The following is a 21191-nucleotide window of genomic DNA, read 5'->3' on the forward strand; positions in this document are numbered from 1 at the left end:
TGTGTGTGTGTGTGTGTGTGTGTGTGTGTGTGTGTGTGTGTGTGTGTGTGTGTGTGTGTGTGTGTGTGTGTGTGTGTGTGTGTGTGTGCTTCTACTGCAGTAACTCAGCGGATGACTCATCTCTGCATTTCTATTTGAGGCACATCAACCCCTGGAGTCACACTGCTGTCTGTGTGTCTGTGCGCTTGTGTGTGTGCGTTATGTACTATATCTGTATCCATGACAACCAGATTAGAGTCCGTCAGTCAAGCAATCATTCACTCCGAGAAGAAGATGTCCAAAAATCCCCTGGGAGTGGTTACAGGTGTCGGGACTGTGTTCTATTCAATTAATCGCATTAGTCTTTCCGTTGATCGTCAACACAAACACGTAAACAAGAATGAATATTAACTTGTATTACAAAGCAGTTTTTACACGCAATAGCAGAAGCATCTGCAGCATCAGTAAAATGAATCTAAACTAGTGTTGCACGCCATCATGCCTTTGGACTCTTTAAATGACGTTTTGCTTTGAGCCAGATGGTAAATTATGAATTGACTTTGTGAGGACGCACCTCCCTCGTGAGTATGAAGCAGACTGACCCAAGTGTGGAAGGAAAACAAGACAAAAATATGTTTAAAAGACACTGCACGTGTTGGCATGTAGGTACTGTCACAAATGGTAGATCCATCCAAGTTAATATCTATGAGGCGAGTCTTGTTATGAACCCAAACAAGCTTTTTTTTTTTTGTTCTGTACTAACTTTTTACTCTTCTTCAACCTCCTTGACCGATTAGAGGGTCCCCAGAGGATGAACCCCTCCATCTATGAAGGTGTGTGACATTTCCCGTGGTGTCATCAAGAGGTGTCTTTGAGGATAACATCAGTTTTTTGTAGGGTGCCCTCATAAAACTTTATGATCCTGACTGTTCAGAGTCAGCATCAGGTCAAACTTTTAGTATGCTTTCAAATAAACCCAACACCCCCTCTGTGTTTGGTGCCATTTGTGTCAACTCCCAGGGATTTCCCTGCAGTCTGGGAGATTTTCTGCATCTCCAAATCGCTCCAGTAATTAATCACGTTTCACAGATAAAGTACAGTTACTGTCCATGTTGTGAAAATAAGGAAGAGCCTTATTTGAGTCATGTGACTCACAGACTAGTCTTGTGGTTTAAGAGGTCAACTTCCATGCAGATGATCTGCTTCACATCCCTTCAGGGTTCATTCAATTTTATTATTTTCTTTGTTTTTTCTCATGGATTTAGGGAAAGTCAAGAGTGACGAAAGACCAGAAAATTGAGAATTCAATTCCAGGAAAAAAACAAAATAAAACAACACGATATCAATATAATAAATTAACTCCCAGCGATGCCAGTAAAATTAAAACTAAAAAAAATTCTGCATGATCTCATGTCAGTCTACTCACATTAAATAATGACACTCCCTCGTTTCTCCTGGCTTATGACAAATAGCTCCTCATCTGTTTGTGGGAATGACCCGGAGCTTCTCTGTGTGGAGGAGTTTGTGTGTTCTCCCCGTGTCTTCGTGGGTTCTCGCCGGGAACTCCGGCTTCCTCCCACCACTAAAAGCATGCAGCTTAGGTGAACTAATCACTATACATTACCTGTAGGTACGACTCTGAACGTAAATGAGTGTTGGTCTTTCTATGTGGCCTTGCGATGAACTGGCGACTTCTCCAGGGTGTACCCCACCTCTCAGCTAGCTAGCATATGCTCCAGCGTAACCCGTGATCCAGATTTAGATAAAGTGAAATCTTACTGATTGTCTCTTCTTCAAAAAGATGAATAAATGAATTGTGTGTGTGTGTGTGTGTGTGTGTGTGTGTGTGTTCAGTTCTCTGCTGTCCTCTGCAGGGGCGGCGTAGCAGCAAAACCCACATGTCACACAAATCAACTCATTAGGATGCCGTCTGCAGACAGTCTCTCGGCTAAAATTACAAACTGCTCTTATGACAGCTCAGAAAATCAAACCAGCGATAGTCCGTCACAAGCCAGTCCTGAACGGTCGAACGAGCAGCGGCAGCACAACGTCGACAGCAGCCAACCAGGTACTGGTTTCATTTGTCCGACCAGTTAAAACGGCCGGAGCAATTGACCGCCCCTGTTCCCTCCGCATGAATCACAGCAGCTTTTACAAAGAGAAAGACACTCACCTGAAGTGTGCGAGGAATTCATGAAGGTTGAATCTGGACCTTGTCCAGTCCTCCTCCTGTGCGTGTGTGCCTGTGTGTGTGTCAGTGTGTATATGTGCTAAAGTGGATCCTCGATTTCAGCCATTTGTCGGAGGACAGTCAGAGGACAATGTTTGCTTCCCTGCAAGAGAAAAAAAAAAAGATGTTCTAGTGATATTCATCTGGTGTTTCCACGTTTCTTTCTACTACATGTTTCTCCAGTCACTAAATTCCTCCAAGATAAATCAATTTTCTTTGCATGCTAAACTCAGGAATCACCATGATTCACTGCAGACAAAAAGTTGTATTTTGCTAATTGAGCTTGTAACCATGGGAACAAAAACACAAACCATCAAAACTTCTAAATAGCGAAAAGCACCACTTCAGTATTTCTAGAAAGTTCAGAGACGAACGACTCAACACTCTTAGAAATGTCTGGATGGAAGCCATTAATGTCCCTCCTGGGGGAGGGTAACCTTAGAGCTTCATGTACTTTTCTGACTGCAATATCAAAGAAGTGATGGCTGGTATATGAAGGCATGGAGGAAGGTGTCATTGTACTTTGTATAAAAAATCCAGTGACTTCTTGTGTAGCAGCAGTGTGTGTAGAAACGGTGTTAAAAAACAGCAAAAAAACACTCAACATGTATTCGCTGTGTTATTCCTCATTTGCTTTATCTGTATCTCAACAAAAACTATCAACATACGGATCTCAATTTCATTTCACGACAACATTGGCTTGTTTAGAATTCTTCCAAAAAAATCTACAGATAGCATTTTAACTGGAAACAATGCTAGCTCATCTAGCAACCATAACTCTGGTCGGGCAGCCGTCATTCAACCAGCAGCAGATAGAAACCAGACAGTGGGTGAACCACCAGCACCTTCACAACTACAAGTCTTCTCCGTACAACAGGGAAAAGCTTTACGAAGCTATTGTGAACACTGCTGGTGAGCTGCAATGTGTTTCCACTGAAATGTGTTTCCTGGTGGCTTCTGCTCGGTGTATTGTTGTTTTGCCATTGTACAAGGAAACGCTCAAGGAAGAAATGTGCTTAATGAGTGACCGCCATTGTGTTGTGAAGTCTGATAACTTCCTGCAGTCAGTGACGGCCTTTGGCCTCAGATGGCATCCGATCCAAGAGTTCTCTACAGTGTTCACTCCGTCCTGTCAGCCTTATATGTTGCTTTTCTAACCAATAAACCCTGCAAACATGAAATGTGTTGTGAAAATTGTTATAAAAGAGCTTCAAAATCACTGCACCATGAATATTTTTTTGTTCCCGGACATTCTGTCACAGTTAAAAGCACAGATGGACTGGTCACAATAATGCGGACTCCTTCTCAGCCACTACAGCAACAGCAGCTGCTGTTATTAGTTACACATGTCTGACCAGTTCAAACGCCTGATGCTAGAAACACCGATCCAGCTTCACTTTGATTCACAATCATTCAAACTGTACAGTGTCCGGTTAGGCAGGTCTCTCCTGACTTGAGGTTCAAGTCCTTCATAATGTGACTGAAAAACATTTTTTAAAGCAGATATATTAATTTCCCTAAAACACCACATGGTGTGTGCAAACTTGTTTCTGCCCCACACTCGGTCCACACGCCAGAGATCAGCACATTCTGGACGTCTGTTTGTTCAACTGGACTTTTTTTAAAATTCCTTTTCACATAAATATTTGCACAGTTCACTTAAATGCACAAGATCCCCAAGTTGTTTCTTCTACTAATGGGATTGGAAATGTTTTTGGCGTACATATTTAATGCTACACTCAAGTGGAACAATTTACAGGAACATATGAGGTTTGACAAGCTGGTCCCTGTTGCTCAGTTTGAGGCCCTCTTGGTTGTGGCTGCCATGAAAAACAACCTGTGAGCCGCTCCTATTGGGCCACCCTGTAGAGCTAAATAAAAGGTAAAAATAGTTTGAGCTATGAGAGTATGGATGGCTTTTCAATGCCCATTTTTATTTGTGTTTTTCATCTCAACATACATTTCCTCTACGATCTGTGTTTGGGTTTGGGTTTAATTTCCTCTCTCAACCTGTTTCTCGCTGCATTTCTGAATGACTCCTCCGTGTCTCCTGGTCTGAATCTACATTGTGTTTGAACAGGAATTACATCACATCAGGGGAAACAAGCTGCACCCTGTCCCTCTCTGTAGCTCGTTGCCCTTTGGCGCCACCTATTGGTCATATCCAACGCTGAGTGACGGAGACAAATAAAGAGTGACGACGTCTTGAATGAACACCAGGAAAGGAACACGTTTGGCTCTGATTCCCCTCAACCCACACTGTGTTTCTCCTTTGTTTGTTCTTCACACTCCGACACACACACACACACGCACACACGCACACACACACGCACACACACACACACACACACACACACACACACACACACACACACACACCACTCTGTCTGATATCAGCTCACTCTGAGCCCAAACAGACATCAGTCATTTACCGAGGGAACATTTCACCCTGACCGCATTCTACATCTACTTCTTCATCATCATCATCACCACCATCATCATCATCATCATCCTGGCACAACCCACTAATTACTGCTTTTTATTCTGTAGATGAGCTGCTGTAACCTGACCCACCTGCACAGGTTCAACATAAAGCTGATGGTACACTAAACTGGTTATGGGTACAGTACACAGGTGTTATGTATGTGTGCTTGGGTATTCGCAGGTGTGTTGTCTTAGGAGTACACGCACTCAGGCACTCAGGCACTCAGGCACACACACACACACACACACACACACACACACACACACACTAAAGTACTGCACATGTGTAAGTGGAGAGACTGGAGCGATGAACTAATGGACAGCCACATGGTAGCACCCTGGTTCTGAGTTTGTTTCTCCTTCAACAGCAGTAGACCAATCTGGCCTCTCTTCCATTTACTTTTCAACATGTGACTAATCTGGTAAGCCAGGACATCCCATCATCAGAGCACACCTAAGAAACACATGGAAAGGAAAGATGGAGGCCTTACCACAAACTGCAACTAACCTCTTCTTCTCCTTTCGGCTTTTCGCTTCAGGGGTCGCCACAGCAAATCAATTGCCTCCATCTAGCCCTGTCTTCTGCATCCTCTTCTCTCACACCAACTACCTTCATGTCCTCTTTCACTACATCCATAAACCTCCTCTTTGGTCTTCCTCTAAGCCTCCCGCCTGGCAGTTCAAAACTCAGAATCCTTCTACCAATATATTCACTATCTCTCCTCTGGACATGTCCAAACCATCTCAGTCTGGCCTCTCTGACTTTATCTCCAAAACCTCTAACATGTGCTGCCCCTCTGATGTACTCATTCCGGATCCTGTCAATCCTGGTCACTCCAAAGGTCACTCCTGTCTTTTCCTAAGTGACACAGTCTCTAGACCAAACGACATCTAAACAATCTGTTCAAATGTGAGGAGGAAATGCAAAAAAATACAAAATAAAATGTAGACATTTACCGGTAACCATCCCTACCCGGTTGGATGGTTGGATCAGAGGCTTCCTGAGTCTGGATGCTAAAATCAAGTAACCCCAACCGATCAGATCAGTTATATTCATGACAGGTGATTTTTTAAAGTCAATTGTTATGGTTGGCCTGATGGACCATTTGTCCCGGCAAAGTTTACTACGTGTGAATCCAAAGATATGACTGGTTCTCACACAAACACTGGAAAGTACAATTCTAAGGTGGCGACACTTGGGACAGCCTTTAAAAAAACCCACAAAAACATCAAGGAAAAAAAACAGATCTTCACACTGTGGTGTAATTGATACCACAATGAGCTCATACTACAAGAAAGACGCATTTACTTGAAACGGCTTCTTTTTGACAGCTGAAGTCTGACATCTAGTTTCAGCCGCTTTAACTTAAAACTGATTTTGCCTGACAGGAAGTTCGAACCAAACACTATCCACACATCTCAAATGTCAAGGTAACAAAACTCAGCCCTTCTTTAGTCTTGTTCAGACTTGAGGAAAGGTTCACATAATTTTCACAGACAGGAATGCATTTCCTTTTTTTTTTTTAACACCACATCTGTGCTCTATAAACTGAAGACTTATGAGACGGCGATCCAAATGCCATTTAATAGTTACAGCTATTAGAATGTGCTGTACTCCTGCTCTTCTGTGTTTTCCATCACGTCAAACTGGGCTTATAGATTTTGAAATCAAGCTAATTGATAAAATGTGAGAACAATCAACAGAGCCATCAATACAGGCACGATCAATCAATACTGTCAGCCCTAATCCGTTCATTCATTCATTCATTCATTGTCATATGACCACCGCTATATCCGCTGCAGCGGGTCACGGGGAGCTGGAGCCTATCCCAGTGGCATAGGGCGTGAGGCAGGGGACACTCCGGGCACGACGCCAGTGCACCGCGGAGCCACACACAAAGACATACAACCACTCACACACACACTCACTCCTACGGGCAATTTGGGACCAGCCAATCAACCTGAAGCGCATGCTTTTGGAGGTGGGAGGAAGCCGGAGAACCCGGAGAGAACCCACGCAGACAGGGGGAGAGCATGCGAACTCCGCACAGAGCGGGACTCGAACCCGGGTCCGCCGTGTTGTGAGGCGGCAGTGCTACCCACTGCGCCACCGTGCCGCCCTAATCCGTTCAGAACATGTTAATTTAACATCACATACAGTTAAAACTAACAAATGCAGAGTAAATGGAAAGAATCAGAGCCATCACTAAGCCAAGGTCTGACCTCGCTATTCTTTGTCCAAGGCTGCCTTCACACCAAGTGGCTCACCTCCAAATTCACCAACTCTAGAAGACGTCACAGGAAGTTAATGTCACAGCAGCAACACTGTCAGGCCCCAGATAATGAGATAAAAAGCTTCCATGGACGCCTGTGTGCGTGCACGCGTTATAGAGCTAACTAGCTGTGACAGACTAACCTGCTGGCCAACTGCTCCGTTAGCACAACGACATGCACACAACACAGACAGACCGACACAGAAGGGAAGAGGAAGCTGGTTTGAAAATGATACACTGCTGGTTAGCACGTACAGAAACATTATCTTTTCTCTACCTCTCTCTGACACCTCCTCCTCCTCCTTTTTGCACCATAATTTCCTAAAATACCTGGCCCCTCCCAACCTGGAAAGGAGCAGGAAGTGCTGCTTGGTAACCAGGGAGCTGGCTGCCGTGGTAACAGCTCACCTGAGTGCCTCTTCCCTAAACAAACATCAAGTGTGCGGGAGTGTGAAAACAGCATGCGGAGTCTGAGTGGTGGTCTGTCTGTAGTGCTGTTGAAGGACAGATCCTTGTTCCTCACGACACACACACACACACACAGACACACACACACACAAACACACACAAAAGCTCTTCTAGCAGGAACACACAGTTACTGTCCTACAAGTCACATCAAGACTCCAGATATTGAAGATTAGCACTAACCCTAACCATAAAGACGACCCTCCCCTCCCCCCCTCCACTCCTATTGTCAGTCAAGAGCAAAGCACATTGTTTCAGATATATTCCACGGAGAAGATGATCAACATTCAGACTAACAGTAAAAAAATCATATATAAATAAAATTTGCCCAAATGTGTTAAGGTGTGTGTTTGGTGAAGCTAGCGCTGATCCTCTGGTTGTTTCATCCTCAGGGTTCATGATCAACAGAACAATCAACTATCCTGTTTATAAGGTTATTGCCGTTGTATCTCTGATGAACCTCTATGATAACCCTCTGGTGTGGCCGCCTCCATAAACTATGTTCATATTTATTGCCCAAGTTTTAATGACGGCAACCCTGACAGATCACAACATTTGTACAGGCTTCAAACTAGGAATAAACTGCAGCAGTGTCTGTGGCGATAAAATCTGACCAATCTTAAATTAAATGACGTTATTCCTGAGAAACAGCATGACTGAATGCAGTCCATATTGAATAACTATCAAACCAAGGATGAGACCAGAGTGATTCCAAATTAAAGCAGTAGATTTTCACATTTCCAGGGTCAGACTGTCGTCCAGTGACATAATGGAGAAACTGAACTTCGTTGAAGTTTGTACTCTGAGTGTCTCTACTTAGCGACTGGAATCACTACCGTTGCCCATTCTTGGTATGACGTGATCCCTTCAAATGGGCACAGGTCGGAAAAATACAGAGTAAATCCATAACCCCCCCCCCCCGTTGGGCTGTACCAACGCATGCAGGTTCACGTTCACCCTACATCTGGTAGAACCGAATTAAGTCCAACAGAGCTGAAGGCTGGTATGAGTTCGTAAGTTGAAGTCAGTGGCCCTTTAAGCTCTTATGTAACTAATGGTATGGCCCTTGACCTCTAATGTATGACCTGTGACCCCGGCTTGATGGAGCTGTAAATCCTTCCCAGCGGACTCCCACCAGCTGGAGTGGCGTGGGGTCTCAGGCCTGTCAGGCACAACAGATGTGGATCCAGTTTCCCAAGGCAGCACTGTTTCTCTTTAAAGTTTCCTCGTCAAACTCTGGATACGCTTTAAAATTTAATCGCCTGTTGTCCTGCCCAGCAATCAGCTTTTCGCAATATTCCAGTGAAAACTGTTCTCTTGCTTACAGACACACTGACAAACACACACAAAGAAACTGAAAACGAAAAGCTTTGATCACAAAACTTCCTTCCACACTCATTGATGGAGATGATTAAATCTCCAGGTCTCCATCTGGACCTAAACACTGAGGAGCTGACTGATGAAGGGAAGACATGTGAAGGACTAAGTTGTCAAAGCTTCAGCAAGTCAGTGCTGTGTGTGTGTGTGTGTGTGTGTGTGTGTGTGTGTGTGTGTGTGTGTGTGTGTGTGTGTGTGTGTGTGTGTGTGTGTGTGTGTGTGTGTGTGTGTGTGTGTGTGTGTGTGTGTGTGTGTGTGTGTGTGTGTGTGTGTGTGTGTGTGTGTGTGTGTGTGTGTGTGTGTGTGTGTATTGCCCTGGGTGGGTAACTGGGTATGTTGCTTTTCAGAGCAACACATTTCCATATGATGCTGTAAAAGAGTTCCTGTGTCAGGATCAGTGTGGAAATCTTCATCATGTTGTCATCTATTGACTAAAAATGATATACTGTACCGTATATGATCTTTTGCATTAATAATAAGAATTATTATTCCACAGGTTCACTGCAGACCACAGACACAGGCAGTCACTGAGAGGTGATGCTGACTTTAGAAAAGCATTCAAACTCATTGAGTTGCACAATTGAATATCATAGAAGACTAGCAGGAGAACTGATCATTTTTAATACATATTGCAGAAGAACCTTTGTTAGGTCAAAAAATAATCAAATCTTAGTCGTGTCAAGGAAAAAAAGAGACAAGGATGACCTGAGAGTTGTAACTTCGTTTCAAAGCACACTCTCAAAAATTGCTGATTAAGCCTTATATGCCATACATTAACTTAATACAAAACAAAAACATACAGTCTTTTTCCATTTATATATTCACTGTAAAAATTGTGCCAGTAAATAAACATCTACTCATTAAAAAAATGCATGATTACTCCCAAAATATAGAACACTGGTATATAGACCGTTCAGTCTGAGTTCAGGTAGGTCAGACATCCTGTTGTTGTTCCGCAGTGACATATTTTTTACTTCTATTACGTTTTTTTGAGATATTATTAAGCTTATATGTAAGACCCACTGATTTAGAAGGAGATTCTTGTGTTCACAAAGCAGAAGAAAGAGGACTGTTATGAGAAGAAAAAGAATGAAATATTCTGCTGTCACAAAGCTGATCCGGGTGGACCTGAAGATCTCCAAAGGATCAACAAAGCAATCAACAATAGTTCACCACCTAAGGTAGCCTCCATTTTCAATTCGATTTTTCAAACCTGCTGCATGGTGCCCTCCTGGTGCACAAATACGTCAGACATAAAAACAGAGAACAGATCCTGGGTCGTCCCCTTTAAACAGATCTCCACATCAACTCTTAGCTATCCTGCTGAGCTTTAGAGCAGCCATCAGGTAGTTTCTGTGTGATCCTGCTGACAGAACAAACTAACACTGCAGGAAACATGACAGCACGTCCTGGACACAGGTGGTGACGTCGTAAAGTAGAAGTCTGCCACACAGCGATCATTAAACCACAGGATGAAGTTGTTGTCCTGTGTGACAACACAACTGAACAACTACCAGCCGGCTTCAACAGCAGCGTGTGGGAACGACACGGATCCGTCTGGTTCTGGTGAGGCCCTCATTCATAGATGATAGAACATCAGCAGTCTGCACTGGGAAAACCCACTGGCTAGTGGTTATACCCACTGACTAGAGGTTAAACCCACTGGCTAGTGGTTATACCCACTGACTAGAGGTTAAACCCACTGACTAGTGTTTATACCCACTGACTAGTGGTTAAATCCTCTGACTACTGGTTAAACCCACTGACTAGTGTTTATATCCAGTGACTAGTGGTTAAACCCATTAACTAGTGTTTATACCCACTGACTAGTGTTTACACCTAGTGACTACTGGTTAAACCCAGTGACTAGTGTTTATATCCAGTGACTAGTGGTTAAACCCACTGACTAGTGTTTATATCCACTGACTAGTGTTTACACCTAGTGACTACTGTTTATACCCAGTGACTAGTGGTTAAACCCACTGACTAGTGTTTATACCCACTGACTAGTGTTTATACCCACTGACTAGTGGTTAAATCCACTGACTACTGGTTAAACCCAGTGACTAGTGTTTATATCCAGTGACTACTGTTTATATCCAGTGACTAGTGTTTATACCCAGTGACTAGTGGTTAAACCCATTAACTAGTGTTTATACCCACTGACTAGTGTTTACACCTGGTGACTACTGGTTAAACCCAGTGACTACTGGTTAAACCCACTGACTAGTGTTTATAGCCACTGACTAGTGGTTAAACCCACTGACTAGTGTTTATACCCAGTGACTAGTTGTTAAACCCACTGACTAGTGTTTATATCCACTGACTAGTGTTTACACCTAGTGACTACTGGTTAAACCCAGTGACTACTGGTTAAACCCATTAACTAGTGTTTATACCCACTGACTACTGGTTAAACCTAGTGACTACTGGTTAAACCCAGTGACTACTGGTTAAACCCAGTGACTACTGGTTAAACCCACTGACTAGTGGTGCAAACTGGGAATAGTGCTGCCTGCTGGTCAGATGTTCATCTGTTAGCTGCTGTTAGCTTCAGACCTGAGCTGCTTGACGGGTGGTCACCAGTCGCTCCTCCTCAGCTTCCAGCAGCTAATGACTAGTTAACCTCTGGTGACTAGTAGCTGACAGACAGGTGCTAACAGCAGCTACTAGCTGTGACCTCGCCTGCCTCCCTGCCCTCTAGCTAGCTGCACTAGTCCGGTAAAGTTAGCAGCGACAGCCAGCAGCCAGCCACAAAATGTCAGCCCGCAGTTTGCACCGCTCTGCCGGACACCTCCAGCTGGATGTCGGCGGGTCTGTGCTCACCGTGCAGTCACGCACACTCACGCAAACACGCACTCACGCAAACACACACTCACGCATACACACGCACATTACAGCCCTCCGTACCGTGGATGTTCGGCGGCTCCTCTTGGAAACGTGTACGGGCGCAGAGGTCGCTTCCTCGCGGCTTGTCTTCCTGTCTTGTCCCGCCGTTCAGTTTCTCCGCGTTTGTTTGTTTGTTTGTTTGTTTGTTGTTTTCTTACTTCACATGTAAACGTGCGCGTGAACAGGCAGGACGCGTCTCGCCTCCTATCGCTTCACGTCCTCCATATTTACAGTCCCTCTCTCTCTCCCACCGACAACAACATTATTGACGTCCTCCTCCTGCCACGTGACCAGTCTGCTGCGGCTAAAAATAGACTCACTGGAACCAATGGAGGCAGACAGACAGACAGGCAGGCAGACAGACAGGCAGGCAGACAGGCAGGCAGACAGGCAGATGCAGTTCAGTTTGCGTTGCGTGCTGGCGTCGCCTCATTTCCCCATGTTTCTGTCCATATGGTGCGTCAGTGGAGTTCATGTAGCGGTAGGCGGCTTATGCAGGAACCTCCATGCAACACAGTTACCAGGCTGAAGACACTCCTTATGCAGGGTGTGTGTGTGTGTGTGTGTGTGTGTGTGTGTGTGTGTGTGTGTGTGTGTGTGTGTGTGTGTGTGTGTGTGTGTGTGTGTGTGTGTGTGTGTGTGTGTGTGTGTGTGTGTGTGTGTTTGAGGCTACGTTCACACTATAAATGCATGAACCAGATTTACTTTCTGACTGTTCACATTGCTTTTAAACTTGGAGGATAGGCCGCAACTTTTTAGTGACTCCTAAATTTGCAGCATTTGGATGATTGTCAATAGACGAGGATATCAGAGTGGCATGAATTCAGATCTGAAGGTTCGAACCGAGGTCGAGTTGTACAAAAATCTGACTTGAGTCCAATTCAGAATCACAAATGGAAGCAGTCCAAATGAAAATATTAAGTGTAGGTGTGTGGTGATGTTAGGTTGGTTGTTTTTTTTCTATTGTTGGATGTGGTGATCGTCCCGTCCCTCAACTTTTTGAGGGTAATAAAGTAAAAACCAGATCTGGTTGAAACATTGTCTTCCTGATCCTCCACTGCTGACGAAACACCGATATCACATCACGGTCACTGAGAGAAAAGGATCAAGAGTACCAATGCGACTGTTTACACTGCTGCAGAAATCAGATGCACATCTGATATGGGACCACATTCGAGACGCGATGCTCACTATAGCAGAGTCATCAGGTTTCTGAGCTGGTGCTGAGTTCCATTATCAGGTTGAAGTCTAACGTGATGGATCAACCTAACTATGACCCACTGTGTCACGCTGTTCTCTGTGTTTGATGGCCATTAACAAAACAGTTATATGCTAACATGCTTGGCTATGATGATTCGCACAATCACCTCATTAGCATTCTATCAAACTGACTTTAGCATCAGACATTACAAATAAAGCCTTAGAGCTGAAAGCAGACTCTTGGTTGTGTTCTGCTCTGTACAATTACAGCATTTCAAACAGTCAGATGGGCGAGAACCATAACCTGCTGTATCATCATGACCTAATGTGTTGACACTAACTCACTGACGGCTAAATTGAGCAACACTCAGGCTATGAAAGAAAAATTTGCTGCAAAACTTCAATGTGTAACAGAATTCTTGCAGGTTTTTTTGGTGTCATTTGGAAATAAGCCTGCAAGTTTTTAAAAACAGATTCGAGAATAACATTAAATATGTTGTATACATGTAATAATAACTGTCAGAATTAACATTCAGAATTAACATTCAATGTTCTTCACAATATGCGGCAAGGACTTGAAGAAAAGAGAGGAGAGGAGCAATCATACTTGAAGCTATAAATATATCCACTCTTAGCACAATGTGACTAAAACAGAGAGATGGGGCGGAGGAAAAGGGAGCAGGATGAACAAGACTGGCAGAAATGAGGGAGGAAAGAAAGTCGGGCGAATGAGATAAAAGAAGGTAAAAAAGAAGGGAAGAGGAAATGAAGTAATGAAGAAACGAAGGAATGAAGGATGGAAGGAAGCAAGGAAGCAAGGAAGGAAGGAAGTAGGAAGGAAGGAAGGAAGTAGGAAGGAAGGAAGGACGTGGTAGCATTGAAAGGATAAGCAACATGAAATAAGAAAGATAAAGGAGGATTAAAAAAAAAGGAGAGGCAAGGAGAAATATTCTGCATGAACAGAACCAACGGAAACAGAAAGAGATCGGGGGGGTGGGGGATGGAGTGAAAGGACAGAGATGAGAGACAGAAATAGTGAGAAAGAGAGAAAGAAAGAGCTATTCTGGTAATGATGTTGTTGCCATGGAGATACTGTCGGACCACTCCACAGGTGCCTTATGGGTATTTTTAAAACACTTCAGCATTTGATGGTGAGCTTTAAAAGAGGACTGTTGATTGGTTGACATTGGTGAAGGTCAAAGGTCATTTTAATGTATTCCATTCCCCTCCCCAAGAACATCTATTTTTCTTTTTCTTTGAAACGATGATCAGAAATTTCTGACAATTTTTTTCTATCTGATCATATAGTTTCAAAAATGATGTTGTACATCCTGTCTTCTATGGTCACTGGGATACAATGAAATAAATTGGACACAGAACAGGTTGGGTTCAAAGGTGTTCTAGGCCCCTTACAACTGACCGACCACCCCAAGTCAGTACATTTCGTGATGGTGTTAACCAGTGTATTACATCACCACATCTTCTAACAAGTAGATTGGTGTTCCACTTTTGCTTGCTGTTGAATTTAATAGTCCTCCACACATTTCCACTGCAGACAGGACTGGGTGCAAAACAGACCTGTCCAGGACCAGGGCTTTTGACCTTTGACTCTGCAGCTGTTATAAGACAGCAGAATGAGGCCCATGTCTCCTAGAACAAGAAGAGATGTCATCTGGATGTCAGCAGATGTTGTTCTAAACCTGAATGCATCAACAGAGTCTTCTCAGGTGTGACGGTTACACATGTCAGGGGCAACAACCACCCCTCCATTGGAGCTCCATTGTGTTTTTGTAGATCTGGAGAAAGCTTATGACAGGGTGCCCAGAGAGGAACTGTGGTATTGTATGAGGAAGTCTGGAGTGGCAGAGAAGTTTGTTAGAGCGGTGGAGGACATGTATGAGGACTGTAAGACAGTGGTGAGGTGTGCTGTAGGTGTGACAGAGGAGTTCAAGGTGGAGGTGGGACTGCATCAGGGATCAGCTCTGAGCCCCTTCTTGTTGCTATGGTGATGGACAGGCTGACAGATGAGGTTAGACAGGAATCTCCATGGACTATGATGTTTGCAGATGACATTGTGATCTGCAGTGAGAGCAGGGAACAGGTGGAGGAGAAGTTAGAGAGGTGGAGGTTTGTCCTGGAAAGGAGAGGAATGAAGGTTAGCCGCAGTAAGACAGATTACATGTGTGTGAATGAGAGGGACCCAAGTGGAAGAGTGAGGTTACAGGGAGAAGAGATCAAGAAGGTGGAGGATTTTAAGTATTTAGGGTCAACAGTCCAGAGCAATGGAGAGTGTGGAAAAGAGGTGAAGAAGCGTGTACAGGCAGGATGGAACGGGTGGAGGAAAGTGTCAGGTGTGATGTGTGATAGAAGAGTTTCAGCTAAAATGAAAGGAAAGGTGTACAAAACTGTGGTGAGACCAGCAATGTTGTTTGGTCTAGAGACAGTGTCACTGAGGAAAAGACAGGAGGCAGAGCTGGAGGTAGCAGAGATGAAGATGCTGAGGTTCTCTCTGGGAGTGACCAGGAAGGATAGGATCAGGAATGAGTACATCAGAGGGACAGCACATGTTAGAGGTTTTGGAGATAAGGTCAGAGAGGCCAGACTGAGATGGTTTGGACATGTCCAGAGGAGAGATAGTGAATATATTGGTAGAAGGATGCTGAGTTTTGAACCGCCAGGCAGGAGGCCTAGAGGAAGACCAAAGAGGAGGTTTATGGATGTAGTGAAAGAGGACATGAAGGTAGTTGGTGTGAGAGAAGAGGATGCAGAAGACAGGGTTAGATGGAGGCAATTGATTCGCTGTGGTGACCCTGAAGGGAAAAGCCGAAAGGAAAAGACGAAGCTGTTAATCTGGCTGCTTCTTTTCCTCTTTAGCCCAGAGGATACACTGTCTATGGTTCATAAAAACTTTTTACATGTGGACTCGTCAGAGGACCAGATGACGCTCTAACATTTACATCGGTCCATCTCTGTGACATCCACAGAAGTCAGAGACGTGTTGCTTGTTACCTAACTCCCGAGTCTTAACCTGCATTTTAGAGATGTGGTGACAAACTGTGTTTACTGACAACGGTTTTCTAAATTGTTCCTGAGCTCATGTAATAATATGTTTAACCGGGTCATTGGAGGATGCTCTTGTCATGCTCTGTCATGACGCTGTGATAGCTTACCAGCGAGCCTCTTTTTACTGTGGAACAACTGGACCAGGTGTTTTTTGACCATCCCACATCTTTCCCAGTTCCAAGTCCAGTGTCTGTCCAAACCCTAAGATAACCCTAACCCCCAACATTAACCCTGAACCTCACTGCCTAACCCTAACCCTGAACCTAACTACCTAACCCTAATCTTAAATCTAATCCTAACCTTGTTGTACTGCTGTGTGGCGCTTACTGGATAAACAAGAATGGGAAGTCTTCGTTTAATAGTTTTATCCGACTACCATGTGGCCTTTTTTCCATCTCTATCAGGTGGTATTCTGTTCAGCATCAGTGCAGATTATTTATACTACTGTGATAAGACATGTCAAGTTTGCAGAGTTTTCAGAAAGCCACATCATTTGGTCTCCGTGTAAAATACTCCCACGACTTATGCGATAGAGGGCGAGGATATTTATCTGCCGCTCCTTCTCTGGAGGAATTATGCTTTAAACCTGAATAGGTGGTTGTAGTCATCTTGATGATGTGCCAATGATGTAATTGATTACATCACTTATTTCAATGTGTCCATGTTCCTGTTATTCACAGAAGCGTTCACCTGCTCTACCATTTTTGATAACAAGTATGACACGCACACAAACTGTACAATAATCAGGCCCTAGAAAGTAATCGGTATTTGAGGGAGGCAAAATGTACAGACAGACAGACAGACGTGAACAAACATGAACAAAAAGTTGATAAGTTATAGGCATTAATATGTTGGCTTTGTACGCCTACTAACTGAAATAAGTTTTAAAGAATTAGGAAACGCTAAGATTTTGTTGAATTAATGTTTCACAGAAAATCACATTGGTTAGGATTCAAGTTGGGAGAATGTAAACGTAAGAATCCGTCAGGGTCTGTAATGTTGGCAGCTAGAGTAATTCAGATACTGTATGCTGATGACACACCCCTGAGCAGAGAACACTGCTGTAAACAGGTGTTAAGACTCCACAACTTGCTGCTGGCTTGTGTGGATTAGTGAAGTTTGGAGGTGTTGGACAACATTCTTGTCAGCTTTAACCAGTATCAGGCTAGCTGCCCCTCCTTTCTACAGTCTCTCTGCTAAACTAAGCTAAGATTATTCACCAGATACAGTGCGTGTTTTTTCTGTGCAAGAAAGTGAGCTTGTGTATTTGAAAAACATTGTCATACAAGAACAGTTTGGGTTAAGTTTGTTGAGGAAAACAGCAGATTATGTTTACAGGTGACTTCCTTTCTAATGACGAAGACGGGATGAGGTCAATGTCTCTAACCACCAACTAGGATTAAATCAACATGCGATGCTACAAGTAAAAGACTTGCTCAAATACATAAAGTACACTCGATTATAAAGCAGACTGGATTATAGTTGCGCACTGGATTATAAAACACATCTTTGAACTCATCTTGAATGAATGGTCTATTTTAAAACTTTTTTCATGTTGGATTATAAGAAATTGAGAAAATTAAAAGCTTTTTGGTGCGCCTTATAGTGCGGAAAATACTGTATTCTTTAAATTGATATCTTTACATTGGACGCTCTGAAAAGATTACTAACCCTTCACATAATGATGGGATAAAAGTAAATAGTACAATAAGAATAAAATAAACATATATTGGTTTTAGCACAACTTTATTGACTAAAATGATAACAATTATGTGATGTCTGATGGGGAATTTGAATGTTTACAGACTAAAGGCAGATTAAAACATTGAAATAAGTTTAGTTGTTTTGTAAACTGAAGCTTGACTGAAATAAAACAGGATAATGTGGTTAAATATTAGTAAGGGCATTTTACACCAGACTGGGACTGCGTTAAAAATAGCTGTCAAAATAAGCACGGCTAGAGGTAATAATGAGTTGTTCAGCACTACATTTTGTTCTTCTGAGGGGAACAAACTTTAATGACACACTCACACCCGTTACACACTAACACACACCTGCTGAGCTTGGTCCTCTGGTTTAGGTGATCATTACAGGCTTACTGGTTCAAAATGATGAGATGGAAAAAATAGATCTCATAAAATCCCATAACATTTCTGGTCCATCATGCAATCATTGTTTCTTTAATTGTGAACTTATGCTGCACCAGTGGGTGGATAAAAAAAATTAAAAAAAAATCTCAACAGAAGCCTCACAGGTTCAAACCCACACAGAGAGAAATGTGTCCACTGACGCTGACAGACGGCCAAAGACTTCATTATCATACTGGAAAGGGGGAGGGAAAACTGGGCCCACTGGTGTCCTTAAAAGTTATAAGGAAATATAAAAGGAGAGAGTGATGAGAAAAGATGAACGAACAACATGTGAATACAGAGAGCACAAACACACCGAAGGAGCAGCGGTGAGTCAGACTCCTCTGAGTCACAGCACAGAAATTAGAAATGTCAAACTGATCTCTCTCTCTTTCACGCACGCACACGCACACGCACACGCACACACACACACACACACACACACACACACACACACACACACACACACACTCACACACACACACACACACACACACACACACAGAGAGAAAGAGAGACCTTCTCTATGCCTGCAATGATTCAGAGTTTGTTTCCTGTTTTATTGTGAAAGGTTTTTTTGCTCTTATTTTACAAACCCTGTTGTTTCTTTTCTTCTGGTCTGTTTTTGCTCGTGTTTGACTGGAGTTCTCACCCAGATTCTCACCGTTTCCTGTGTCTGTGGATTTCCCGCTTCACGTTCCTGATCTTTGTGTTGTTGGCCTTTCATTGTATTTTAATCTATTGATTACACATTGAAGTTTTGATAGCATACAGTATTATTTTGTGTACTTCCTCCTTCCCTCTTCACACCTATTTGTTAGTAACAGAATCACACGTTCAGTGTTCCTGATATTTAGTAAGCCTCCCTAGTTTAAGATTTGTTTCCTGGACTTTGTCTTGTGTCTGTTCTTGCCTCAGATTGGTCCCTTTAGATTTCCTTTGTTCTGCCTGCATGTTTCACTCACCCAAAGTGAACAGCGTTCTCTCCTTTTGGCCGGCTTTGCTTTCGACCCCTGCTTCCTTTCCCAATTTAAATCCCAGAATTGTACATCTAGCGTCTGTGTGTGGAGTCTGCCGCTGATACACCTAATGTGATCACACCAGCTTCGTCTATTTACACTTAACGCCATTCCGGCGTGATTCTAGATATCATTCACGCAGTGCACAAACAAAAGAGGTGTGATTTAGTAATGTCAACATATTGTATAATATTTTACACATGCAGCCCTTTGTAAAAAATGAAGATTCAATGCAAATGTTGTATTCGTCCTTGTTGCACCTGCAGTGAATTTCATCTGCTATTGGAGGACAAGTTGGGGGGTGGGGTGGGAGGGGGAGCGGCCAAGAACATTGTGGCTCCTTTGATAAGTGATTCATCTGGTGATCAGGTCCTCCATAAACAATGTTCGAGGAGGTTTAATGTTCAAGCAGACTACAGTTTACCAGGGGCAGGGGTCGCTGGGGTTGTCAGTGTTAGTCAGTGTTCTGGTGGTTGATAATGTCAAGTTCATGAGTGTAAAGGGGGGGGGGGCATTCAGGAGAAGTGGTGGTGGTGGGGGCTCTGGAGAGAGAGAGAGAGAGAGAGAGAGAGAGAGAGAGAGAGAGAGAGAGAGAGAGAGCCTATAGGGCAGCGGTACATCATCCATCATCCAGCGGTACATCATCCATCATCAAATAAAACACAATGGTTGTTTCTACAGGCTGCAGACAGACATGTGATGGTGAACTGGAGCTCCTTCTTAATGCTCCGTCATGCGTGACCCTCTGGTTAAACTTAACTAAATCTACAGACCACAGGACCAAGAAACCTGCTCAGTAAACAAATACCGAATTATCCACGTCTGCAGCGCCCTCCAGAGGACAGGAAGGGACAATACACCCACTGCCATCGCAGTACTAGATAGATAGATAGATAGATAGATAGATAGATAGATAGATAGATAGATAGATAGATAGATAGATAGATAGATAGATAGATAGATAGATAGATAGATAGATAGATAGATAGATAGATAGATAGATAGATAGATAGATAGATAGATAGATAGATAGATAGATAGATAGATAGATAGATAGATAGATAGATAGATAGATAGATAGATAGATAGATAGATAGTTAGATAGATAGATTTTTTTGTAAGCCAACATGATCAATAGATATATAAATGGATTAAAAAACAGTCCACCTGATGCCAGCAGGCCATGTGGAGGTCTTCAGGGCGGGTCCACAATACGAAGAATGACTATAGGAATATAAAGAGATGATAAATAACAACTTCCTGTCTCATACACTGCATCTACTATATTTTCTTCATGAGACTCTTCTCTAACAGCTTGGCGTTAATGTGGCTAACTCACCAGAACCAGTTCACCAGGTTCTAATGACTTGAAATGGGGAAAAAATCCAATATTTAATTTCAATTTTAATTTAAAATGCATGTTCTTTTCTTTTCTTTTTTTCAGGTCTTTTTTTTTTGTTCAGTTTATTGCCTCTCATCAAGCTGGGGGCTCATCTCCTCATTTACATGCTGATTTGGTTTTAAAGTTTCAGGGAGGCACTGTTGAGCCACATCTGATCCCAAGTTCCATCAAATTTAAATAAATAAAATAATAAACTGGTGACAAGTGTAACATCAAAGATATCGCTGCAGGTAAAGTAAAAACTAGGAAATTAATTATGGAGGGGCAATTCTGAACTTTATCAAATATCCCAAAGTGTCTTTAGAGGGCATATAATTTACAACTTGTTATTCTAGCACATGATGTTACATCAGTGTGTACATGGTACACATAAAGTCATTTTAGCTGAATAAAACCCCGTCTAACAACTTGGCCTTTTCACGTTTGTCTGTTACGAAACGATGAATTAATTTTCTCTTCAAATACCCATCGATCCATTTTCATTTTAAACTTGACCTAAAATTGACTCTTTTTTTTCTGAACAAAGTAAATCACACGGGAATGCAATGCGTTGACATCATGACACTATGTTACAACATTCTAATCTACACCCTCCTAATTGACTACTTTCATCCTTTCTAATCATACATCTGATGTTTATCCTGCTTTAGTTTTAGTTCAATGCAGTTTCTTTTCATTGTT

The 21191-nt window shown here is 42.9% G+C and overlaps 1 protein-coding gene across 1 annotated transcript in view; it reads right to left on the reverse strand.

Annotated features, from left to right (window-relative positions):
* hdac5 (histone deacetylase 5) overlaps positions 1 to 12112 on the reverse strand; it is a 50074-nt gene extending 37962 nt beyond the window's left edge. Inside the window, exons 1-2 of the mRNA XM_068335944.1 lie at positions 11719 to 12112; positions 2153 to 2312 (exon numbers count right to left, since the gene is read on the reverse strand). Coding sequence (XP_068192045.1) covers positions 2153 to 2174 — 22 coding nt within the window. The 5' untranslated portion in view covers positions 2175 to 2312; positions 11719 to 12112. The remainder of the gene's footprint in view (positions 1 to 2152; positions 2313 to 11718) is intronic.
* Between the last annotated feature and the right edge of the window lie 9079 nt (positions 12113 to 21191).

The sequence above is a fragment of the Antennarius striatus genome, chromosome 16, assembly GCF_040054535.1.
Source record: "Antennarius striatus isolate MH-2024 chromosome 16, ASM4005453v1, whole genome shotgun sequence".
NCBI classification, from domain to species: domain Eukaryota; kingdom Metazoa; phylum Chordata; class Actinopteri; order Lophiiformes; family Antennariidae; genus Antennarius; species Antennarius striatus.